This window comes from Choloepus didactylus, chromosome 8, assembly GCF_015220235.1.
Source record: "Choloepus didactylus isolate mChoDid1 chromosome 8, mChoDid1.pri, whole genome shotgun sequence".
NCBI classification, from domain to species: Eukaryota; Metazoa; Chordata; class Mammalia; order Pilosa; family Megalonychidae; genus Choloepus; species Choloepus didactylus.
Window position 1 is genome coordinate 116812217 of NC_051314.1, and position 24265 is coordinate 116836481.

General features: G+C 36.6%; 1 protein-coding gene across 1 annotated transcript in view; it reads left to right on the plus strand.

The window, feature by feature from the left end:
• Nucleotides 1–24265, plus strand: part of SLC15A5 (solute carrier family 15 member 5) — a 98841-nt gene that overhangs the window by 69866 nt on the left and 4710 nt on the right. The window contains exon 7 of the mRNA XM_037848358.1: nt 2828–2959. Coding sequence (XP_037704286.1) covers nt 2828–2959 — 132 coding nt within the window. The remainder of the gene's footprint in view (nt 1–2827; nt 2960–24265) is intronic.

A 24265-nucleotide genomic window follows, 5' to 3' on the forward strand; every position in this document is an offset into this window, starting at 1 on the left:
GTTCCATTTCTGAGATTGCAATTCTCTTCTACATGTTCACAACAACTTCTCACCAAACACAATAAAGATTTTTCAACTGTTTAAGAATAATTGGAGTGAAGAAAATTTCCGACAATGAGTCCCCAATCCCAGGTGCCTTAGGAAGGTGGTTATGGCCCCATATTTTGTAGATCCTGCATATGCTCTCACATGGCATCTTTGCAAACACTAACCAGCCACCACCTGGAGACATATTTTAGCTCTCATTCGCAAGAAAACCAGATTTCATATACACTCTGAATATTTTTTACTGTGTCTTCATAGTAAAATGAGAATTTTAGAATAGCAACACACTTTTGGATAATATCTCTAAAATAATGGGCTAAAAGAAGAATTTTGGAGACTAAAAATCAAGTTGATGATCACTAAAGTTGAAAATGATCAAAACATGCAAGTAGATGCCTGAAAATGGAGATCCTAGGGCTTGAAAAGCGAAGTCCTATAAAAGAGAACTGGAGACTTTCAAGATGACTAAAATGACACCAAAGAGAGATTAACCAGCAGGCAGAGAGCTGGCCAAGTGTGTTCATGAATTATATACTGCACCAGAAGTTCTAGCAAGAGAAAAGCATAGGATTAATAATTAACTAGCAGAGTAATAATGGGCTTGTACTTCTGCTTTTTCTCTGTGAAAAAGATAGGCCTACTTAGTCTTTCTGCCCATTGTTTGTCTGCCTGTATTTATAAAGAGGAAAGTGCACCGGCCAAGTTCCCTTTTGTTACTGTGAATCATTTCTTCCCAAGCTTCTTCAGCATTTCCCACATACTCTCATTTGCACCTTCCTTAAAAAACTTGAAGTTCTGGCCTCTGGCTCCTGCCAGTGATTTGAACACTGCTGCTCAAGAGAGCTGTGGTGCATACTGCTTCTTGCTGCCAAATATTTGAACCCCTTCTCCACGGTATTTTATTTGTTACAGTGGTTATCATCACCTCCAATCTTTATTGGCGGTATTAAGTGTGTAAGAGTTTGGCACTGCCCTTGGAACTGTACATCTCTCTGCTCTTTGCCCTCCCAGAGTTTAAAATCCAGGAAAGATACAGTGATACCTTTTCCCACCTCAGGCTGAGCACATGGAACCTTTCCTAAGGCATCAACAGGGACTCCTTTAAATGTTTATTGGATAAATAAATACAAACCTGCGGAGGATGCACAGAAACTAAGGCAGAAATGTTAAATTAATATAGGAAGGAACATTAAGACATTTACAGTATGTAAGTTCAATTAAAAGTGCTGGGCAAATGCAGAGTTTTACTGAGGTAAAGAACAAGTAAATTAGGGGTGAAATATTCCTGAGAGGGAAAAGAGGAGATAATAAGATGTCTCTTCTTACAGAGAGGGAAATTAAAGGTTTAGTGTTTACGGTAACATCAATTTTCTATTATCCCTTTTCTTTTTAAAATGAACCTTAATATTTGTTTACAATTTCCCACAGAAAATTTGGAAAGTGTAGAAGAATAAGTAGAAGAAAAAACTACAGTTCAATAATTCAGCTACTCTAAGCTAAAACTATCAATGTTATTGATGTGTTCTTTACAATTTTTCTGCCATCGAATTTTTAAAAACTTTATTATGAAAAAATTTAACATATACAAAAGAGAGAGATTAGTATACTAAACTCCCATGTATCCATCTTCCAGCTTCAACAATTTTCAACTCATGGACAAGCTTGTTTCATCTCTACCCTCATTTGCATATTCCTTCCACCCATCCTTTCTGCTGTATAATTTTAAAGCAAATCCCAGACATCATATTCTAATAAATATCATAAATACTTTAGTATATCACTAATATTTCCATGAATATTTTAACACAATTGTGTTAATATGGTATATAAAAATCACATATACCTATTTTCATCTATTTCTAAAAATTATTTCAAAAAATTATTTTTAATTGAACAATTTCTTCCATAATTTTCTCTCAATCTATTGCCATCATCACTGCTAAAACCCCAACAATGACTGGGGAAAAAAAAGATCACCACTTTGGAGACCCAGTGCTTAAGCTATTATTTCTCTCTAAGTCCTCTGTCCTTAAATGGGATAGTGTTCATAAAGAGCTTTGTGCAGTGCCTTGTTTAAAATAAGTGCTATTTTATTTGATTGATATTGAAAATAGCTAACCTTTATTCAATCCCTACAAGTCAAGCATTGTGGTAATCATTTTATATACAATACATCGGGCTCATAGTTCAGCAAGGTGAGTAATGATATTATTCTCATTTTATAGAGGAAGATATTGAGGCTTATAAAGTTTAAGTAACTTATCTAAAGTCACAGAGGAGTTAAATGGTTGACCTAGGATTTCAGTACAATCTTCTCTAACTCCAGAGCCCATGCTTTTAACTGCTATGCTAACTGTATAGGATAAATTCAAGTTTTTCCACAAGGAAATTAACGATTTACATAGAATCCTGGAATTATAGCTCTTACTAATAGATTGTGATGATATTGTCTAGTGGAGACCTTACCTCAATCCCAAATTCATCAGAAATGTTCGAATTACCAAAATGGAGTGACATTTGAGGAAATTTTTTGGGACACCCAACCACCAAGTAATCAAATTCTCCTGATATCTATAAAAGGGTATATTTTGCCATATTTTATTCCAGTAGACATCTGTAAACTGTAACATTAAAATATATCTAACTATAGTAACTTCAACAAAGTTACTCAAAATTTGACCGTATCAGCACACTTTATTTGAGGAATAATCAACATTAATTTGGATAATAAGTATGAAGTGTTTTAGAGAGGATGTTCTGAAATGACCTCTTTTTCTCCCAGTCTCTGTAATATCATACAGCTTTGTTCCAAGTAACATCAGAGGAACCTCTATGAATTTTTTGACACTGTTCAATGGACTTGGCTGTTTCCTGGGGGCACTGCTGGTGGAGTTGGTGTATCTCATCTCAGAAGGTAAAAATTGGTTCATGGTATGCTATACACATTGATTTGATGACCAGAGAATTGGGAAACAAAACCTTAAGAGAGGGGCTTTGCCAGTATAGTTATTTTTAATTGATCCACTTTTGCAATTAAGATGGAATTAAGATAGGAAATAAACTCTTGCTGTATTCATTAATTTCTGGGAATTGTTTTTCTTTTGATAGAAGAAGGTAATTACAGAATGTCACTTCTCATGAGACCCTGTCTGCTATCTTTTTTAAGTGCATTTTGAAACAAACTGGTCATTATATTCTTATTAGGTCTTTCTATGAGGCCATATTCAATAATGCCTCATAGCTGGCATAGACAAATCTCAGAAAAGATAAAGTGCCATGTAAATATAGGTAGGTAGGGTATCTGGCTGATCTTTTTCCTTTTGATTTGCCAGAAATCTTGTCTATGCGGCTAAAGAGAAATTGTGAGTTGAATAACAAATGATCATGGAAAATTTTCCCAATAGATATTTTGATTAGAAGAAACAACCAAACTGAAAAATTCAGATGCAAACATAAAAAGTACTACTTTTTAGTTAGGTGCACTGGTGGAAAAATAAACAAGATGACCATGATGACTGGTCACAATGAAATGTCTTTGTATTTTAAATTCATGGACTTTGGGAATTTTTTCTCTTTTTTTTGTTCTAAGATGTTAACATAGCTTAAATTGTATTCTAATGTACTTTTACATATTTTATAAAAATACTATAAGCTTTTGTTCCCTACTTTCAAATATATATATAGCTGTACACTTAAAGTAATGTAAAGAAAGTATTTGTGTTCTCTTATAACACATTTAATTTACCTACTTCCAAACTGTAGAAAAATTAACATTTATGAATGAGAAACTCCTTTGGACACTATGCCTCCATTCAAAAAATATTTTTTGAGGATCCACTCTGTGCCAGGCACCACAAAATTTACAAGGGTGCAGGGAAACAATAAAATTAAGAATGATAAATTCAATGATAGGTATAGTACAGTTCTAGAGTCTGAACCCACCAATCCTTGATTGATAGTTAACAAGATCAAGCTCTGCCCTTTTCTTAGTTACATGAGAAAGGTAAGCAAAAGCACATAGTAAATACTTAGCATGTGCAACACAGAATTATGTGAGATATGGCTCCTCAAAGATATCAGTCCTCAAAGAGCTTAAATCTAACCTGTTGTAACTAATTTGGTAAACTGCAGCAAGTTGCCAACTTCTCTAGATTCCTAATATGTGAAAAGTGATGAAGCAATGCTATTAGGATTTTGTAAGATAACTTGGAGAAGTCTTACCTGTATCTTTAACCAAAATGTTTTAGGCCTTGAACACACTGTTTCTTTGCTTCTTATTACTCAAGGGGGATATTTCTGAAAATTTGCTAAAAAGTTTAATTATAATCAAGTAATAATTGATATATTCTAGAAGAACTGTAAGAGCAAACATTATTTACTAGTTAACTTTTATATAAATCTAAATTTTTCATATACTTGCTTAAGCATCTACTTTTGCAAATATATTTCACTGCTAACCTAAATACTGAGAATCCACATAATGTAGCAGGAGGTTTTACATGTGTTAACTCATTTGTTACTACAATCGTATAAAGGCAGTAATATTAACATTCATATTTTTTAATGTAACCATTAAGGAAGAAAAGAGAAAGTGAATTGTTCCAGTCATTGCAACTCTATTGGGCAGAGATCCAAACCTTGGCACTCTGAAACCAATTCCAATATTGATTGACACACACCAGGCAGCTGTTAGGAGTCCCCCAAAGAAAGGCTTTTTAATGACATTTGTTACTTCTGTAACTGAACCTCCTTGGATACTGTGGTGGTTTGGAACTGTATATACCCAAGAAAAACATGTTCTTAAAGTTAATCCATTCTTGTGGGTGGGAACCCATTTTAAGTAGGACCTTTTGATGAGGTTACTTCAGTTAAGGTATAGCCCACTTCAATCAGGATGGGTCTTAATTCTATTACTGGAGTCCTTTATAAGTTATAAAGAATGAAATTCAGACCCACAGAGAGAAAGCCACAGGAGGCAAGACGCCAAAGCAGAAGAGAAGGGAGAGACCAGGAGATGCTGCCATGTGCCTTGCCAAGCTCAGGACCCCAGGATCACGAACAACCAGCCCAAGAATGCCACAGTCTTCAGGGAAAAAGCCTTGATGATGTCCTGATTTGGCCTTTCTTTCAGCCTCAAACCCATAAGCTAATAAATTCCCATTGTTTAAGCCAACTCTTTGTATGGTATGTGCTTAAGCAGCCTGGGAAACTAAAACAGATTTTGGTACCATGACAGTGGGGTGCTGCTATTGCAAATACTAAACATATGAAAACTGCTTTGGAATTGGGTAATGGGTAGAGGCTTGGATATTTAGCTGAAGAGATTTCCAAGCTAAATGTGGTAAGGGCAGCCTGGTTTCTCCTTGAAGCTTATAGTAAAATGCAAGAGGAAAGGATTAAGCTGCAAACTGAATTCCTGGGCATAAAGAAACCAGATTGATGGTTTGGAAAATTCTGAGATTCTGGAAAGCAAGTCCCCAGAGAATAGTGCTCCAGGTGAGGATTTAACTGAACATGGATCCAGTCAGCCATTTCAGTGCAAGTCAGGACTGGAAATGCAGTTTTTCAGGAAGGATTTGTGAAAAGTTATTCTGTCTGATGGTTTGGAACCCTGTGTACTACATGCAAGATTGACAAACTTTTGTGCAATTTATTTGAACAAACCACTGAACAGACACTAAAACAGACAGAGGAAGGACAAATTGAAGGAAAAAATCTCTTCAAGGGCAGAAACATGGAACCTGAGGTTTGGACCAAAGACATCTTTTCTGGCCAAGAGAGCAGACCCACCCACATGTATGGAAAGGGTGAGCCTGCCCCAGAGCTTGGAGAGGGCTGGCCCTCCGCCCCATTGTTTAGGAAGAGTGCCACCGCTCCAGTACTCAGAGACGCTGAAGCCTCTGTCTTGGCAGTTGCAGAGACTCTGGCCATCACCCCAATGCTCAGAGAGACCAGGAGATGCTGCCATGTGCCTTGCAATGTGTGTCAGTTTAGATGTATTATGTCCCCCAAAATGCCATTATATTTGATGCAGTTTTGTGGGGGCAGATATATTAGTGTTGATTAGGTTGGAACCTTTGGATTAGGTTGTTTCCATGGAGATGTGACCGACCCAACTGTAGGTGATAACTTTGACTAGATAATTTCCATGGAGGTGTGGCCCCGCCCATGCAGCATGGGCCTTGATTAGTTCACTGGAGCCCTATAAAAGCTCAGACAGAAGGAGCTCACTGCTAGCTGCAGCTGAGAGACACATTTTGAAGACGTCCATTGGAAGCTGACAATGACATTTTGGAGAACTCCATTTTGAAACCTGGGAGCAAGAAGATGCCAGCCATGTGCCTTCCCAGCTAATAGAGGTTTTCTGGATTTCAATGGCCTTTCTCCAGTAAAGGTACCCTATTGTAGATGCCTTACCTTGGACACTTTATGGCCTTAAGACTGTAACTGTGTAACCAAATAAACCCCCTTTATAAAAGCCAATCCGTTTCTGGTATTTTGCATTCTGGCAGCATTAGCAAACCAGAACACCATGTGACAAGCTAAGGGCCCCAGCATCACCTGCAGCCAGCCCCAGAATGCCACAGTCTCTGGGGAGAAAGCATAGCCTTGATTCCACCTTGATTTGGACTTTCTTTTAGCCTCAAAACCGTAAGCTACTAAATTTCCATTGTTTAAACCAAACCATGGTATGGTATTTGCTTAAGCAGCATAGGAAACTAAAACAGATGGTGTCTGAACATAAAATAATATTAATAATATTCTAGATATAACCCAAACATAAGTGAACTAACTTATTATAACTTTGGCAGAGTTGGTGCTCATGGAAGGTGGGTTACCAAGGATACAAGGAAGTATATCTTAGCAAGTTGGAAAATGTGTAAGGTACTCTCTAAACTTGTACTCTAGGGAACACCATGTAAATGATCACTAATTTAATTTACTTCTTCATGTTTTTTCTTTCTGTCTATAACAATACTGTGTTACATAAAAGCATACCCCAATAAGTTAGAATCTTACAGATGGATGGTGCCCTAGATGACATCTAGTCTAACCTTGTACCAAAATCTGATGTACTAGCATCTTCTAGAGTCTGGAAAAATTCTCTACCTTGAGATAAAACCTGAGTCATCCCTTCTATTGGTAACTAGTTATGTTCCATGGAAGAAGTCTATTTCTGTCCACTTAGTAGCTCTTCAACATTTGATAAATATTTGGAGAAATTATACAGTATAGGGGTTAAGAGAGTAGACTCCAGGGGCAGACTATCTGGAATTGAATGCAGGCAGTCTAGCTGTGTGTCTTCAGTTACCATGTCAGTATTGACAATAACTACCGCATCATATTTTCCTAAGGTTTAAGTGAATTAATACAAGAAATATTGAGAATAGTCTGTGACACAGATTAAGCTATCATGATCCCCTTCTATTTTACAAACAAGCCACTCCTAGCTTTTTCATATGGCTTGATTCCCTGATTTTCACTATCAAGGCCCCTCCATCCAAAATGCAGTTTCCAGACTTAAACAAGACTGAAGAAGGGTACAACCAGAATATATATGTTACTTTTATCATCCCAACACTCTCTCTTTCAGAGATTGTGTTGACTTTTTTCAGTGGTTGCATCGTGCTTATGGTCAATTATACCCTGAAGCTGTTTTGTGTTTTAGCATTTGCTCTCTCTTCAATTCCATTCATTTTATCAAGGTTATTTTTTCTAATTAAATGCAGGACTCTATAGTTAATAAATGTCAACCCATCATCCTAATCAGACATTTTTGAAACTTGATTCTTTCACCCATTGAATTACTAATTTTTACTTCTTTGCTAGCCTTGTGTCATCTGCAAATTTGCTAAGCAACTTCTTGGACTTATTACAGGTAATTGACAAAATTGTTGATTGGACAGGACCAACAATAGAGCTTTATGGAAATTTCCCAGACACCTTACTGCAAGTTAATAACAACCAATTAATCATTCCTTTTGGGATGTAATCAGCTACCAGGTCACTTAATCACTATCATTCAGCCCACACACTTCTCCATCATGTTCTACATGACATAGTAGGAGATACTGTCATAGGTCTTTCTGGGAGGAGAATATGTCTGTCTATGACAGTTCCTTGAACCATCAGGATATCATTCTCAAGAAAGGAAATAAGGTTCATTGAGATGATTTTGTTCTAGTGGCCCTATACTGGCTCATAGTGACTAATTAGGGGCATTAAAAGATAGTGACTCTTTGACCATAAGCCTGAACTCAGGTAGGTCATTCCCTCTCAAAGACGGTTTCATCCTATTTTAAAAAGGTAATGCTGAGGATGCTGCACTTCATTTTCCTCAGAGATGAGAGGATAAAATTAAATAAGGTATTGAATTTTTTAATGTCAGAGATTATTTTTAAATATAAAAATCAAGTCAACCACTACAATGGCCCATTTGATTAAAAACAAGATCAGTCTATTCAGTCAAACAAATGGACCAATTTTTCAACAGAACCAACCACAGTGAAACCAACACTACAGCTATATGTTTAGGCCACTCATATCCCTCAGCGTTCCATTTAGCACATGGGATATTTTAAAGCATTAAGGATTCATAATGTCAGCTGAGCATGTGTATACGTGAGTATGTGAGTGTTAGTGTACGATTTGAAAAGATGATTAGCTATCACAGTCTCCCAGTCTCCAAGCTGCATTAGTCATTTTTAGCACTGTGATGGAGAATGGTGTGAATGCGGTAAATTCAAAAGATTTCTCAAAACTTGACTGTGCAGACAGATAACTGTTAGAGTGACATTTTCAGTACAAGTGAGAAAACTGATCCTTCTGGGATCTCTAACTCGGAGTGCTTTAAAGGAGAAGACACAAAACTAAACCCATCCTCCTACACTAATCATTTCAGGAATAGTTTATCTAAAAGTAGCAATGCTAATATAAGGGAGTGAAGAAGTCAGTCAAACTGCTTATTTCCACGATTTCCATTAGCAACAAGATCACTTTTCTCACACTCAGGAGTTCAAACTTACCTTTTGACAAAAATAACAAAATAGACTTCAGTGAAAGGTGACATCTTAGTTATGGATGTGCAGGTAATTGAAAGATCCAAAACAAAATGTCCAAAAGGAAAAGGATAATTGGGCAGAATTAAGAGGTCAAAGTGTATTTCTTGTCCCCTCTATTTCTGAGTCCTTGAAATTCAGGAAAGGAGCAAAGAACTTAGCCGCTTAATTCTGATTAAGATAATTTTAAATTATAAATGAGCTGTTTTTAAATCCTTATTTAAATATCTATGATTATTGAGGCCCCTGACAGCCCTGTCAGCATGAATCACCAAGTTGCTCTTGAAACAGGAATTTGCAGTTGCAGTAAACTTGAAAGAAGAAAATATTTATGCATACAGAAATGTGTTTGACTGGATTTTATGGGCCCATGTCTATTTTTTAGGAGATGTGTTTTTCTTCAAATGTAGTGCCTTGCCTCAGGTCCAACTTCATATGGGTCTGGAGATTATAGTTTTTTAGAGATAGAGGGGAAGAGAAACAGCTTGTTAGTCTATAATCCATCTTTAGGCCTGCCCATACTCTGCTTGTACATCAGTGGTTTAGTGGCAGTGTCCTTGTGGCCAATTCAGCGGGCCCAAAGGCTCCCTCAGGCCAACACTGCCCACAGGCCCCAGTTAGAATTAGATACAGACTCCTCCTCAAACAATGGGGCTATGTATCTGAGAAACAATTTACTCTACACCCTCAACTCTGGCTCCACAGAAATCCTGGAAGCTGGTCAGAGACCTTGGGTCATAACCATATCAGGGCAGAGCCCAAATTATCCTGTAGAATATGGAAAACAATCTGTTGCTGCTGCGTTTGGCTCACAAGAGATAGAAAGGACCAACTTTTTAGTCAGAAATTCAGAGTTCAAAGTCATCTCAGTCCTTAATGAGATGTGAGATCTTGGGCCCATTACTTAACCTTTGAGTCTCCATTTCTCTTCTCTAAGATAATCTTCCTAACAACTTACCTTGCAAAATTATTGGGGGTACTAGAGGAAATAGATACCAAGTATCAGATAAATATAGGCTTACAAAAATACTGGTTTGTGTTGTTATTGTGATTTCAGTGAGATCTTTCAATGCTTTCCCAATGGATATGATATTTTGGTAATGACACTTTAATAATTCTCAAAACAAATGTATATGCTTAATAAATGCAGGGCTCAGTTGTTCTGCTCTACTCCAATTCCAGGTCCAGATTCCAATCAGAAGAAATAAAGCAGTGCTCTGAGCTTCCTCTTGGCTTCACGCAACCATGTCATTAAGGGATCCTCCATTGCATGGCAAATTTATAAGTCTAGGGAGAGTTAGAGACACATCCCTGATCACACTAGGAGTCTCTACAAATGGTATTGAAGCTGAAACTAGAAAAATGGGTAGTATTTTACTTGGTGAACCTAGGAGTGAAGTATTTCTGGCTGAGAGTGCTTATGATGAGGACCTGAAATGGGGAATTATTAGGGACATCCAAAGAACCCAGAGAAGGGCAGTAAGCTGAAAATAGTCAGAGAGAGAGAGAGACAGAGAAAGAGGGAGAGAGAATGGCATGAAATCAGGTTGGGGAATTAGACAGAGGCCAAATCCTGTAGGACCTTTGCTTACCAGGATGTTTTTTTAACTTGAAAGTAACATGAAATCATAAAGGACTTTATAGGTGGGTAACATAACCTATTTGTGTTTTAAGAAGATCACTCTGGATGCAGTATAATTGGCAAAGGAAAAAGAGTGATTTGGGAGTAGCAGAGAGGTTACTATTGAAGTAGGCCAGGCAAGTCTAGAGTGGTGATGAACTAGAAAGGTAATAGACAGAGAGGAGTGAATGGATACAGCTATATAGTAGAGGTAAAATCAGTAATGCTTAGTGATGGTTTCCATACACAGTCAGGGGAGGCAGGATGCAGGATAGAAAAGGAGGTACCAAGGAAACATCCTAGATTGTGGCATGAACAACTGGGTGGATATAAACTCCATTCATGAAATTGAAAACACTGGGAAAAGAACAGATTAAGAAATTTGTCACCCATTCATTTTTAAACACATTGTTTGACATTCCTGTGAGATATCCAAATAGCAATATCTGGAGCTTAGAAAAGAAATCTGGATTAGAAACATAAATATGGAATCTTTGGCACAAAACTAACATGTGAATCCACTGAAGTGAATAAAATTACCTAGTATGGATATTAAGAATGAGGAGAAATAGGGGCCTGGGACCAAGACCTCAAAAACCCCAACACTGTAGGTTAGATGGAGGAGAAATATCCTGCCAAAGCAAGGTGAAATATAAATTAATAAAAATACGTGTGAATATATATGTGTAAGTATATATATTCATAATAATATATTATATATTTATATAACCTATAAATATATATATATATATTCTTTGAATACAACAGAGATGACTGATTCAAGCAGGAAATGGTAAGCTGTGTCAAATGTTACAGTGAGATCAAGTAGGTTGAAGAACGGAAAGTGTCCATAAAGTTTAGTAACAGTATGGTCACTGATAACTTTAGCAGGAGCTGTCTTGGTGAGATGGAAATGAAAACCAGCTCGGGGTTGAATGAAGAATATCTAGGAATTGTGGAAATAAAGGCACCATGTTTAAACAACTCTTTTAAAGAAACTGGCACTAAAGGGGATTTAAGAGTTAGAGTGGTGATTGGAGGGGATACGGGTAGAGCTGTCAGATTTTGCAAATAAAATACAGGATGCCCAGTCAAATCTGAATTTCAGATAAACAATGAATAATTTTAAGTATAAGTACATCCCATGCAATATTTGGTACAAACTTATACTAAAGATTATTCTTTCAATATGTAGAACATGCTTATAGTAAAAAGTAATTCGTGGTTTCTCTGAAATTCAAATTTAACTGGAAGTCCTGCATTTTATCTGGCAATCCTAGATGTGGATTCAAGATACTTCCTTTTTATGAGCAATGCTTGAGTGTATTTAACACTGATGAAAATATCTGGTATAAACAGAATGTTTAAAAATACAGGAAAAAGAGGGGAGAATGGATGGAGCTGAAGCACTGAGGAAAGGGGTGAGGGGCGCAGTCAAGAATCACCTGAAAGAGATTGGCTCCGTATAGGAGGAGGATTCTCCTTCCTGGGTGGAAACAGAAGGGAGAAAGGAGAGGATGGGTGCAGGTGCAAGCAGGTGTATGGTTCTGGTATTGAGAAGATGCAGGGACCTCCTTTCGAAGGCTCCCATTTTCTTTCTGAAATACATAGCAAGCCAATCATGAAAGCAAGGGAGATTAGGATAAGGGTAGAGAGTAGGAAGAGCAAGGAGATGTGAACCCATCAGTGTGAGAGCAGAGACGATAATTTAGAAGAGAAGCAGTGTTGAAGGCCCAGTTAATGTTGGTGACCATGGAAAGGGATACCAATCTACCTAAAGCATGATTTTGCCCAGCAATATTCAGGTACCCAGTGCAGGCAGGAATATGCCTGGTAAATTTAAAAATGGTCTGTGGATCACAAGACACAGGATAAAAAGGTACAAACTCTACTTTAATCTTGAATTAAAGTAATTTGGGGTAAATCTTATAGGCTATTTCCACCCAAATATGCAAAATATTAGAAAAGCTTTCTTCTCACAAATTCAGAAATTAAGTCTATACCGTTAGCTAACTGGAGTTGCAAATGAAGATAAAAGACTATGTAAACAAGCAGATATTGGGCAAAAGTTAGTTTCTTCTATATCAGTAATATTATTTAAATTCAGTATTTTACTATTTTAAATAGCTCCACTTAGAGATTAATTAATTAAGTCCACAAATATATATTGCATTCCTACTATGTGCAATCGTTGGCTAGATACTGAATTCATAATACCAAGGCTGATGTTTAATTAACAAGAAGAATCTTACAGAAATATTTGACACTCAAATTAATATCAGATATATTCATTTGACTAATGCTATTACAATTACAGTTCATAGCTAATGGCATTATCGGGCTATTATCACAAAGCATTACCTCTCTTCTAAAACTCATTTCCATGATAATTCATTGAAATCACCATGAGAACACACTATCTTGATGGGTTTTTACCTCCCAGTGCTCTTAGAAAGAATGAACTCCTCCTTATAGGGAAGCTTCTGATGCCAAATACACCCATGCCTGTTCTCTCTACAGGTCAGGTGAACAATGCATAGCTATTTCTCTAAAAGTTTGAAAGACACATTGTCCCTTCCTGGAAACAGCAACCTGATTTCATTTTTTATCCACAATTCCCAAGAACTAGAAATGCAAATTAGTCACAACACACATATTTTTATTGGTAGCAAAGTATTAAGCATTTGCAGATCTGGGGCCCAGTCTCAGTTCATCCATTCATTCAACAAATATTTATTCTGTCTCCTTTATATGACTTTAGGCAAATAGTCCAGCCTCTCTGTGCCTCTGTTTCCTCGTCTGTAAATTGAGGGTAATAGCAATTCGAGTTCTTATTAGATAAATATGAAAAAAATGGTAGAAAAGTCAAAGTTAAAATACAGTTGTTAGGTATTATTTCCTTCAGGTACCATGAAAATTAATGTGTTTTAAAAATTAACTCAGGTAGGAGAGCTATGAATCTCAAATGAAGCATTTAAATCAGGTTACTGAAAGGAGGAAGGAAAGAAATTAACATTTATTAAGTGTCAGTTATATGCAGACCTTGCTATATGCATTTCACAAAGATATTATTTCATTAAATCTTCTCAACAATTCTTCGGGGGTAGATCTGCATAGCCCCATCAAATATAAGAGGAAAATGAGCTCAGAAAAACTTGCATAAGTTGCTCAAATCATATAGCAGTATTGAAGCAGGGGCTCCCTGATTCCAAAGGTCTTTTCACTATGCTGGGTTATTTCCCATGGTACTGAGCTTGCCCACCCTGGAGAATGATTGTTATATCTTTTAATTCCATACTTCTTTGCTCCCAAGCAAAAAAACACACAATGCAGTGAAAGATGTGCCTAAAATGAAGCAGTGTTTAAAAGCCATTTCAAAATTGTCTCAACAATCCTGGACATTTGCTACAGCATCAGCAGTACAAAATAACTTCTTAAAAAATCCAAAGAAGTGTGGAGGAAATAATTGCTCACTGTGTGCAACTATCATCTGAAGAAATTCCAAAGGGTGCATTTTAAGATTTTCAAGGTTCCATCACATTAAAACTAAAATACTAGTAAAAAGGGGAAATGTTGCATCTTCCATCTGAAAAAGAGATAACAGAAATCTGCCTCCAATCAAAAGCAATATTCTGTAGCACTTAGAATAATGCGATACTTGAAGCTTTTGGTAAATCTGTGGTTTCAGTAGTGAATACAGTGTCATATCACTGAAGTGAGTTAAGTCTTAGGGTTCAGAATCAACTACTTGTTGTTTATTTGGGGTTATGTTATTTCTAGGGTAAGACAGTTTTATAAATACAACCTAACTTCCAAGTTACAGTATCTAGTCTGCTAATAACAGGCCTGCTGTCCCACACTTGAATTGCTAAAGAAAAGTTGATTGAAATAGGAAACTGTCCCCTTTTGTTGTATTAAAATGAATCAGAAATAATTTTTAGAATCAAATTTTACGAAAAGTGTGTTTGATGAAGTGGTTTTAAAATTTTATTTTTCTGCTGTAAAGGTAGTATATGATGAAATGAATCAAAACCAGAAAGGAGAAAAAAAAACACTTTGAAGAAATTATGGTAATTATTATTTGGGTAAATTTTCTTCCATTTTTTTTTTCTATTTGTGTATATGTGTTATGTGTGCATTTATTAAATTCATATATTTTTACATAGATTTAAACAAGATTAGAATCTGAATGGACCTTGCTGAATGCTCAATAGACAAATTTGTATCAGTCCTCCACCTTTTATTCTTCTCTTAAATAATATTACAAGTATATTTCCATGACACTGGAAATTCCCCAAAAAGAAAAATATGAAGGTCACTTTTAGCAATATATCTTTTTTTATAAGTGTGTATCTTAATTTATTTTCCCTTTCTTTTCTTATAGAAAATCTAGGTTGTTTCCAATTTTTCTTTGCTATAAATATTACTAAGGTGAGCATTTTTATGTACAATCTTTGAGTACATCACTGATTGTGTCCTTAGAATACAATCTAAATATTTTTAGAGTCATTTTATCAATTTCCCCAAATCCCATTTATATTTTAATAAAACGAGTAAAACTTGTAAGTTAATTTTAGAAAACTGAGGTTTTACAATACTTAATATTTTCATCCAAATACCTTTTTAATTTAGTCAATGTTTTAAAATTCTGCTCAGTAAGATTTTGCTGTTTTCTTCATATATACCCTCAAAATTTCTTGTTGGAGTTATTGTAAGCATTTTATGCTATTTTATTTTAATTTATTTTATTTCTTGCCATTATGAACTGAATTATTTTCCCCCATTACAACTCAACTAAAGTTTTCAACATTATATAGGGAAACTATTAACATTTATGTCTTCATCTTGCATCCAATTCCCTAAACTTTCTTAGTAAATTTATGAGAGTGTTTCAGTTCATCCTTTTAAGTTTGTAGCAAAATTATCCATTCTTCAAGTAAATATGATTTTTTTATAATAAATTTTATTTTGAAATAAGTTCAATCTTACAGGAACAGTTGTAAAAACAGTACAAACCCCATACATAGAACTCCATCATACCCCGACCCCCTTCCCCGATACCCCGATACATCACCTTTAAGATCCTGTCACACCACTGTCTCTTTCTTTCCCTCCCTCCCTCCCTAACACCCATCATCTATTGCTCTGTCCTCTGAACATATGACAGCAAGCTGCACATGTCTTTGAACAAACAATATAATTCACATATACCTTTCCCATGAACAAGAACATTATTTTATGCAATCTCATTAAATGCAGCTAAGAAGTTCCAGAAATTCAACATTGATATAAAGCTTACATTCTATATTTCCTTTTTTTTTTTTTCCTTGTGTCCCATCTGTGTCCTTTGAGCCTCCTCTCCTCCGACCTCGGAGCCCATCCAGGATCATCCTTGGCATTTAATTGTCATCTATTTAGACTTTTTTTTTTTTTTCAATTGTGGAAAGATATATATAGCCTAAATCTTCCTATTCCACCCCTCCCTAGCATTCCATTAGTGGGATTAATCACATTCAGAATGTTGCAATGCTATCACCTTCCGACCATCCATTTCTAGAAGTTTCCCTTCACCCCAAACCAAAGCCCCTATGTTCATTTCTTAACTCCCCATTGCCCCTTCCCCCACTTCTCATAACCCCTACTCTACTTTTCATCTCTTTGGTCATATTCTCTGATACTTTCTTTGTGTTTACCATGGGGCTTAAATTTAACCTCTTAAATCTATAACAATCTTGTTTTTCTTTGATACCAACTTAACTTCAATAGGACAAGTAAACTGTGTTCCTATACTCCTCCATTCCCCCACCTTTATGTAGTTCTTGTCAAGAATTACATATTTACATTGAGTCCAAAACCACCGATTTATCATTATAGTTTATGTATTTTAGATCCTATAGGAAGTAAATAGTGGAGTTATAAATCAACAATACAGTAGTATTGGTCTTTATATTTACCATGTGATCTTTACTGGAAATCTTTATTTCTTCATGTGGTTTCAGTCAATTGTTTAGTGTCCCTTCCTTTCAGCCTGCTTAGGACTGATCTACTGGTGATGAAGTTCCTCAGCTTTTGACTATCCAGGGATGTTTTCATCTCCCTCTCATTTTTATCCTTCAGGTGTTTGTGAATTCTCCAAGTCTCTGATGGTTATTGACTTCTATTTGTATTCCACTATGGTCAGAGAATGTGCTTTGAACAAATTCATTTTTTTATTTTTTATTTTATTGAGGCTTGTTTTTATGTCCCTGCATACAGTCCATTCTGGAGAAAGATCTGTGATCACTAGTGAAGAACGTTTGTCCCAGTGACCTGGGATGTAATATTCTATATATGTCTGTTAAAAGTCTCTATCTCTCTCTCTCTCCTTTCTTTGTTTCTCTGTCTGTAGGGCTCCCTTTAGTATCTGAAGTAGGGCAGGTCTTTTATTAGCAAACTCTCTCAGCATTTGTTTGTCTATGAAAAATTTAAGCTCTCCCTCAAATTTGAAGGAGAGTTTTGCTGGATGAAGTATTCTTGGTTGGAAAATTTTTCTCTCTCAGAATTTTAAATATGTCATGCCACTGCCTTCTCGCCTCCATTGTGGCCGCTGAGTAGTCATTACCTAGTCTTATGTTGTTTCCTTTGTATGTGGTGAATTGCTTTTCTCTTGCTGCTTTCAGAACTTGCTCCTTCTCTTCAGTATTTGAGAGTCTGATCAGAATATGTCTTGGAGTGGGTTTGTTTGAATTTATTCTCTTTGGAGTTCACTGGGCATTTATGCTTTGTGTATTTATATTGTGTAGAAGGTTTGGGAAGTCTTCCCGAACAATTTCTTTGAATACTCTTTCTAGACCTTTACCCTTCTCTTCCCCTTCTGGGACACCAATGAGTCTTGAATTTGGACATTTTATTTTATCTATCATATCCCTGAGATCCATTTCAATTTTTTTCAATTTTTTTCCCCATTCTTTCTTTTGTTCTTTCATCTTCTGTTCTGTGCTCCTCGAGGAGGCTGAGTTGTTGTTCAACTTCCTCTAATCTTGTATTATGAGTATCCAAAGTCTTTTTAATTTGGCCTACAGTTTCTTTAATTTCCATAAGATCTTCTATTTTTTAATTTACTCTTGCAATATCTTCTTTATGCTCTTCTAGGGTCTTCTTTATGTCTTTTACATTCTGTGCCATGCTCTTCTTCAAGTCTTTTCTATCCTGTGCCATGCTCTCATTGCCTGTCTGTAGTTCTTTGATTAATTCTGCCAGGAACTGTGTGTCTTTGGATCTTTTGATTTGAGTGTTTGGATTCGGGTTCTCCATGTCATCTGGTTTCATCATATGCTTTAAGATTCTCTGTTGTTTTTGGCCTCTTGGCATTTGCTTTACTTGTTCTTTAATTTGTTAGAATTGCAGCTTGGTGACATACACTTTCTCTAACCAACCAGCAGATGGTGTCCATGAGTCACTTATTCCCCTCAAGTCAGTTCTCCCCAACTTTGTGGTATGTGGGTATATGATTCTTTTGGGGTCCAATTGATGCACTTAATTTGGGTGTGTTGTCAGTGCTGTCTGCCCTCAATGAGGGGCATGTGCCTGAGCAGTTAGGGAGGAAGGGCAGGTTTAATAATCAAACCTCCCAGGTGTTCCCAGAGATTTAAGGCTGTTCTCTGCCAGTGACACAAAAGTCCTTGGTATTGGCGTAGGTTCCCTGGGATTTCCAAGCGGTTCCCCCCTCCCTGCTGTGCTTTTCCAGGACCTCTGTTGAGGGGGGGGAGGGCTGTGCACGTCACAAGTGAGCGCCGGCCTCCAGGGAAGCCCTGGGCCGCCGGGCTGTGTAGGGGCGTTCCCAGCCCGCTTCAAAGATGGTTGAATGGGACGCGTTAACTTCCCCCTTTCCGCACAGCTCCGCTCTCCCAGCTCCGGGACAATCAGCCGTGGGTGTATTCAAGGCCACTGGCCACGGCCAGTATTGTGTCGTGTGAGCGGTGCTGCAGGAAAGATTCCCTGTCAGGCTGGGTTTCTTGGCTTGGCTCTGTGCTGTGTGTTCGGCCCCGGAGCAGGAGTAGCTCTGCCTGCTGGGGAGACGGCTGCAAGTCGTGCGTCTCCCCTTTGCTCCCCTGGACCCGAGACAATCAGCAGTGGGTGTGGGAAGGGGTATCCTCCACCCCAGACACTGAGGCGTTAGTCCAGACCGCTCCCGTCTTATCTGCAGCTGTTCCTGGGCTTCTTTTTTTTAAAAAAATTGCCAACCCACCATTTCCCCACACCGCAGCCTGGCCAAGGGATTCAGCCAACTCACTCACTCATTTCAGAATGCAGACTCCTGGTTTCACCAAGCACACGTTCCCTGTGGCTTTAGCAGAACTTGTCCTGCTGGTGCTACTCTGGAAGTGGTGTTCTGGGTCCTTTCTGGTTTTTTATCTAGCGTTTTCCACAGAGGTGTTTTTTTCTCTGTCTCACCTAGTCACCATCTTAGGTTCCTCCAAATATGATTTTATATCCTTACTTCTAATATTAACTCCAGTGCTTTGTGCCTTTATCAAAACACAGATCTTCCAGGACAATATTAGTATCAGAAGATAGTGACAATGATCATTTTATCTTTCTCATTATCTCCCTTATTTTGCCATTAAGTATATTTGCAAGTTTATAAAGGTAATCCTAAAGGATTTTTTTTTATCATAAGAAAATTTTTATTTCTTGGTTAAACAAGTCAGGTTCAATTTTATTGGATGCTTCTTAAGCAGCTATTGAGATTATTTCATGATTTCTCTTATTGGAGCTAACATTATGGTATATTTAACTAATAGATTTTTCAATATTAAACCATCTTTACCTATGTATGATAAATAATACTTGGTAGTGATGGATGACCCTTTGGCTATTCTCTGGCACTCTTTACATTTCAGGGGAAAGATCTGTTTCTTCTGTGAAAATTAAAAGGTGAATTCAGGGCCAAATGTCTCTTTCAGAGATCATTCTTTGTTACTTTTACCCATTATTACTGGCCATTACAATTTTTCATTTCTTGGTTCAATTTTGGCAATTAACATTTTCCTAGATAATCACCCCATTTCCATAAGATTTTCAACATTATTATAGCAGACTCATAATTCAACATTTTTATCCTCTATATCGTTTGATATATATTCTGTTTGGATTTGCCAGTTTTATATATTTTGTTATATTTTCTTCCAATGAATCAGCGCTTAGAACTATTAAATCTAATATACATTAATATATTGATTTTCTGCTTTCATCTTTATTTCCTTTGTCCTACCTTCCTTAGATTTGTTTTATTCTTTTTTCCTGATTCCTTGCTTTGATTGTTTAATTCATTTATTTTCATATTTGCTTTAAAAATGAAAACGTATACCTTTAAATGTGCTTCTGAGTAGAGTTTTATATCTGTATCCCCACATTTGTAAATGCAATTTTCTCATTTTCCTTATTTTCTAAGTAGCTTGCGATTGTGGTTTTGAATTCCTCTTTGATCAATTATCTATTTAGGAGCAGTCTCTTTAATATCTAGGTGATTTTGCTAGGTTTTGCTATTATTTAAACTTCTATAAAGGGTATATTCTTTCTTTATACAAAACAATGTTATAACTTCATTACAGTCTTATTAATTTCATTATTCTAATTCTCTACATCATTTTCTTTTTTGTCCAGTCTATCAAAGACTGATTAAAATGTGATATAATCATTCACAAGAATTGTTTTTCTACCTTTTTTATCCCTGTATTTCTCATAGATTTTATGTTTTCATTACTTATTAGATGTTCATTGGTATATTTTTAATTTGGATTGTGCTTTTTATCATTATAAAATGATCCTCAATGTCCCTTTGAATGATTTTTCCTTTGAATTCAACTTCGCCTGAAATTAATATTTTCCACTACTTTATTTTTATTTGTCTTTGCCTTATGAGTTGATGTTGATGATGATGATGATGGTGATGATTACCTATATCATTTTGTTTTGGGGGTGTTTCTTGTTAGCAACATTTATGTACAAATATTAGTCACTTTTCCTTCCCCATATTGGCCTTTTTTTCTATTTACTTATTCTCAAAAGAAGAGAGATACCGAGAGGCAGTGTTTACCAATAGAGTATATATGGATTCCCTTAACCCTGCTCACTTTCCATTTTGGCGTTCAAGTCTGCAGTTAAGTGTCCCATTAAAACCCAAGTTACTACAACAAGCAGAGGACTTTATCTACACCCATTGTCAGGTTCTCCAACACTGATCAGATTGAGTAATCCCATGCTGCAGTCTCAAGCACACGGGGCTATGAGGAGCTCCCCTTTAGCTATAGGCAAGGGGCTCACCCTCATCTCTAATGCCTTACTTCTGGAAACTACACTTCCTGGGATGCAGGGCGCCATGCTTGTATCCCATTACTTGTTGCCTGTGGTTGTATGGGAGTTGCACTGCCTGATGTACTTTAGAAGCAGAGGTACTTGGTTCTAGGTACCAGAATAGAGAGGTATAGAGAGACGCTCCTTTTCTCTCCAAACCAGTAGCTATGCATTAGAGCAACAGCTATTAATATTTTGACTAGAACTGACCTTGATTTCTGTGGTGGGGGGGAAAGATGGAAAAGGAATAAACTATATTCCTGTTTTACATTAGCAACTGTTGCTGTTTATAGTATAGCACAGCATGTGTAGATAAGCATATATGTTTCTCAATCCAGTTTCAAAAACCTTACATTTAGAGCAAATTACTCCAAGATCCTTATAACAGGTTGAACACCAATCCCATTTAGGTGGAGATGTTGTCCTAGGTGTTTTAGAGGGAATTTGGGGTAGGCTATTTCAAAGACAGCAGTCCAAGCACATTTTTAAACTGGTGGGATGTTAAGTTAACCAAATCGAAAGTTCCTTTCACACCAACGGGGGCTATTGCAGAGTATTTGTGTTAAGAGTAAGATGAGGGTTCTACTGACTCATGTTTCACCTTCCCTCAGTGCCTTCACTCTTTAATATATAAAATAAAAGAAATATATGAGATTATTCTATAGTCCTTTTGTCTCTAAAATGACTATGATACTTTAGGATATACAGAAAAACTTTATTTAGTATCTGTAAGAGTAATTACTTGTTTGCATGCCTCCCTGATTAATCTATGAGCTCCTTTTCTGAAGCAACTTGGAATAATCATTTCATAGTACATGAAAAGGTCTTAATAAATGATTTTAAAATGAAAAAATAAATCTCACTGAGCTGGAGGTATTGGGGTGACTTTTGAACAATGTGAGATATTTTGTAAGTGCTATATTACTTTAACAGCCTAACACTCATTAGTCATTAGCTGATTACACTATTAGAGCCTTGCTAGAGTACACTGTGAGCATTGGCAAATGATACGTGGTGACCCACTAGCCTTCTTATGTGGCAAACTTGTTCTCATGTTATTAACCCTCCTGTCCACCCAAGCTGAAATCTAGAGAAGTTTAGTTATTCCCATTCTAGACCAAAAGTCTTCCCTTTAACTCTTGTTGCAAGGATGCCCCAGATTTCAATCAGCTACTGGAAATGGCAGATGAAAAATGGCACAAATGTGAATTATGACAATAAAAGTTTATAAGCTACTAAAATAAAGTTATAGTACCTAAGAGCTGAGTCAACTGACAATGTTAAATGGAACATTTTACAACCAGTCCTGGGATAATGATTTAAAAAAAAATGGCACACGGAACATGAAGAAATATCTGACAGGAAATGGGCCAAGATCAAGCTCAGACTACATGATTTCGTGTGAACTACCTTGAAAAGGGGCAGGGGGAGGGTAATAATCCAACTTTTATGGAGTGTCTCCTCTTGACATTCATTATCTCTTTTATATCACATAATGACTCAGTAAGAGAGGTATTGTTTTCTTCATTTTAGAGAGGAGAAACTGAGGATCAAATGGTCCAGTTACTTGTCCGACAACAAAACTGTTAAATAATAGAGGCAAGATTTGACTTTAAAAGCCTGTCTGACTCCAAAGTCCATGCTCTTTCTATATCTTTTTATACCCAATGCTGTCTCTTTACAGTCAGATAATAATTTCTATATTAAAAAAAAGCAAGTTTAAGGTCTGAAAGAATCTCTCTGACAGATCTGATGCTAGTATTTTTTCCATGCTATCAATTTAAGTGATGGTTCTCTTTACAATGAAGCTCACCATGTAAATTAGCTACATGGAGAATGGTAAATTATAGTTAAATCAGGCAAAAAATGTGGGGCTAAAATAAAGATCAGCATTAGGAAGAAAGCTGCATCCTGAAAATGATATTTAAAAAGAAATATGGGAACATTATTTGAATAAGTGATAGGGCACTCTTTCATTTTATTTTCTAATAACCTCACTCACAAAATGCATTGTGTGTGGCTGCAAATTTCCACCACCTTTCTCTAATCTTTCTAGTACAACATCCTCCTGTCACCCCACACCATCATACCCCGAGTCTCAGTGCTGCTCATTTGTGTCCACCACAGTATCCCTAACAACAGATGCAAGCTCACTGACATGTGCCGACATGCCCGGAAGTATCTGGTGCACTCTCCTGAAGGGCGTCTATTTGCTGTGATTGCACAATTTCTCAGAAATATTATGTTCTACCCTTAAAGATCTTACAAAATTTATATTCTTCTCCCTCATCTGACTTTGCTATAATATAAAGGTAGTCTTTTCAATTGCTTATTATGGATCAAAATTCATGCTCCAAGAAGAATTACTGTCATGTTAATTCTAAGGCTTCACATACTCTGTGCAACTCTTCTTACTCCAGCCATAGAAACACGGTGATCAAATGATATAATCGTGTGACATGCAAAGTTCTGATGTGAAATGAAAAGGGCAGAAATATGGCTAGGATATTAATTTAAGAAAAATAAGAAAATAGGACTGTTTGAGTAGTTTGGCAGGATGGTTTAGTTCTTCCTGAAAATAAGCAGGATGTTATCTCACCTTATCTTGACCTCCACTCCAACTCCCCCATTCAAGTACAATCAAATGTTTAGTTCCTACCCACAAACATAAACACACACATACTAAAAGGGCTACAAAATTCTGAGTAGACAGACATGTGGAGAAACAGTCAGTAAAAGATCTAACTATATCCAAACATCAGATGAAGCATCACATCAATAAAGCAATACAACCATGATTTTCTTTGCAATAGAACATAAAATAATAAAATGGGGAAGTGGAACTTACAAAATAGCTTTAAACTCAGTTCCAGCTTTCATTTATGGGTTCAAAACTACAATGGACCCAAGCTAATTTTCATGGTTGATCATAAGAATGGCCATTGGGAAGTTAAGTGACAAAAGAGAAACAGCTTTATATGAGAAGTGGCATAATTAATAAGAGCTGTTATACTTAGTTACTTGCTGATTATCAACCTTGAACAAAGCATTTAATTCAAGTCCCAATTCAAAGCATGCACAGTCAAGGAAGAAGCCAAGAACCATTTTCTAGTTCGGGAAACAACCCACAACCCATGTGTCGAGGATGACACCAAAGATCAAGTCTATTGGGACAATAGCCTGATTGTTCTGGTCCCACACCCTT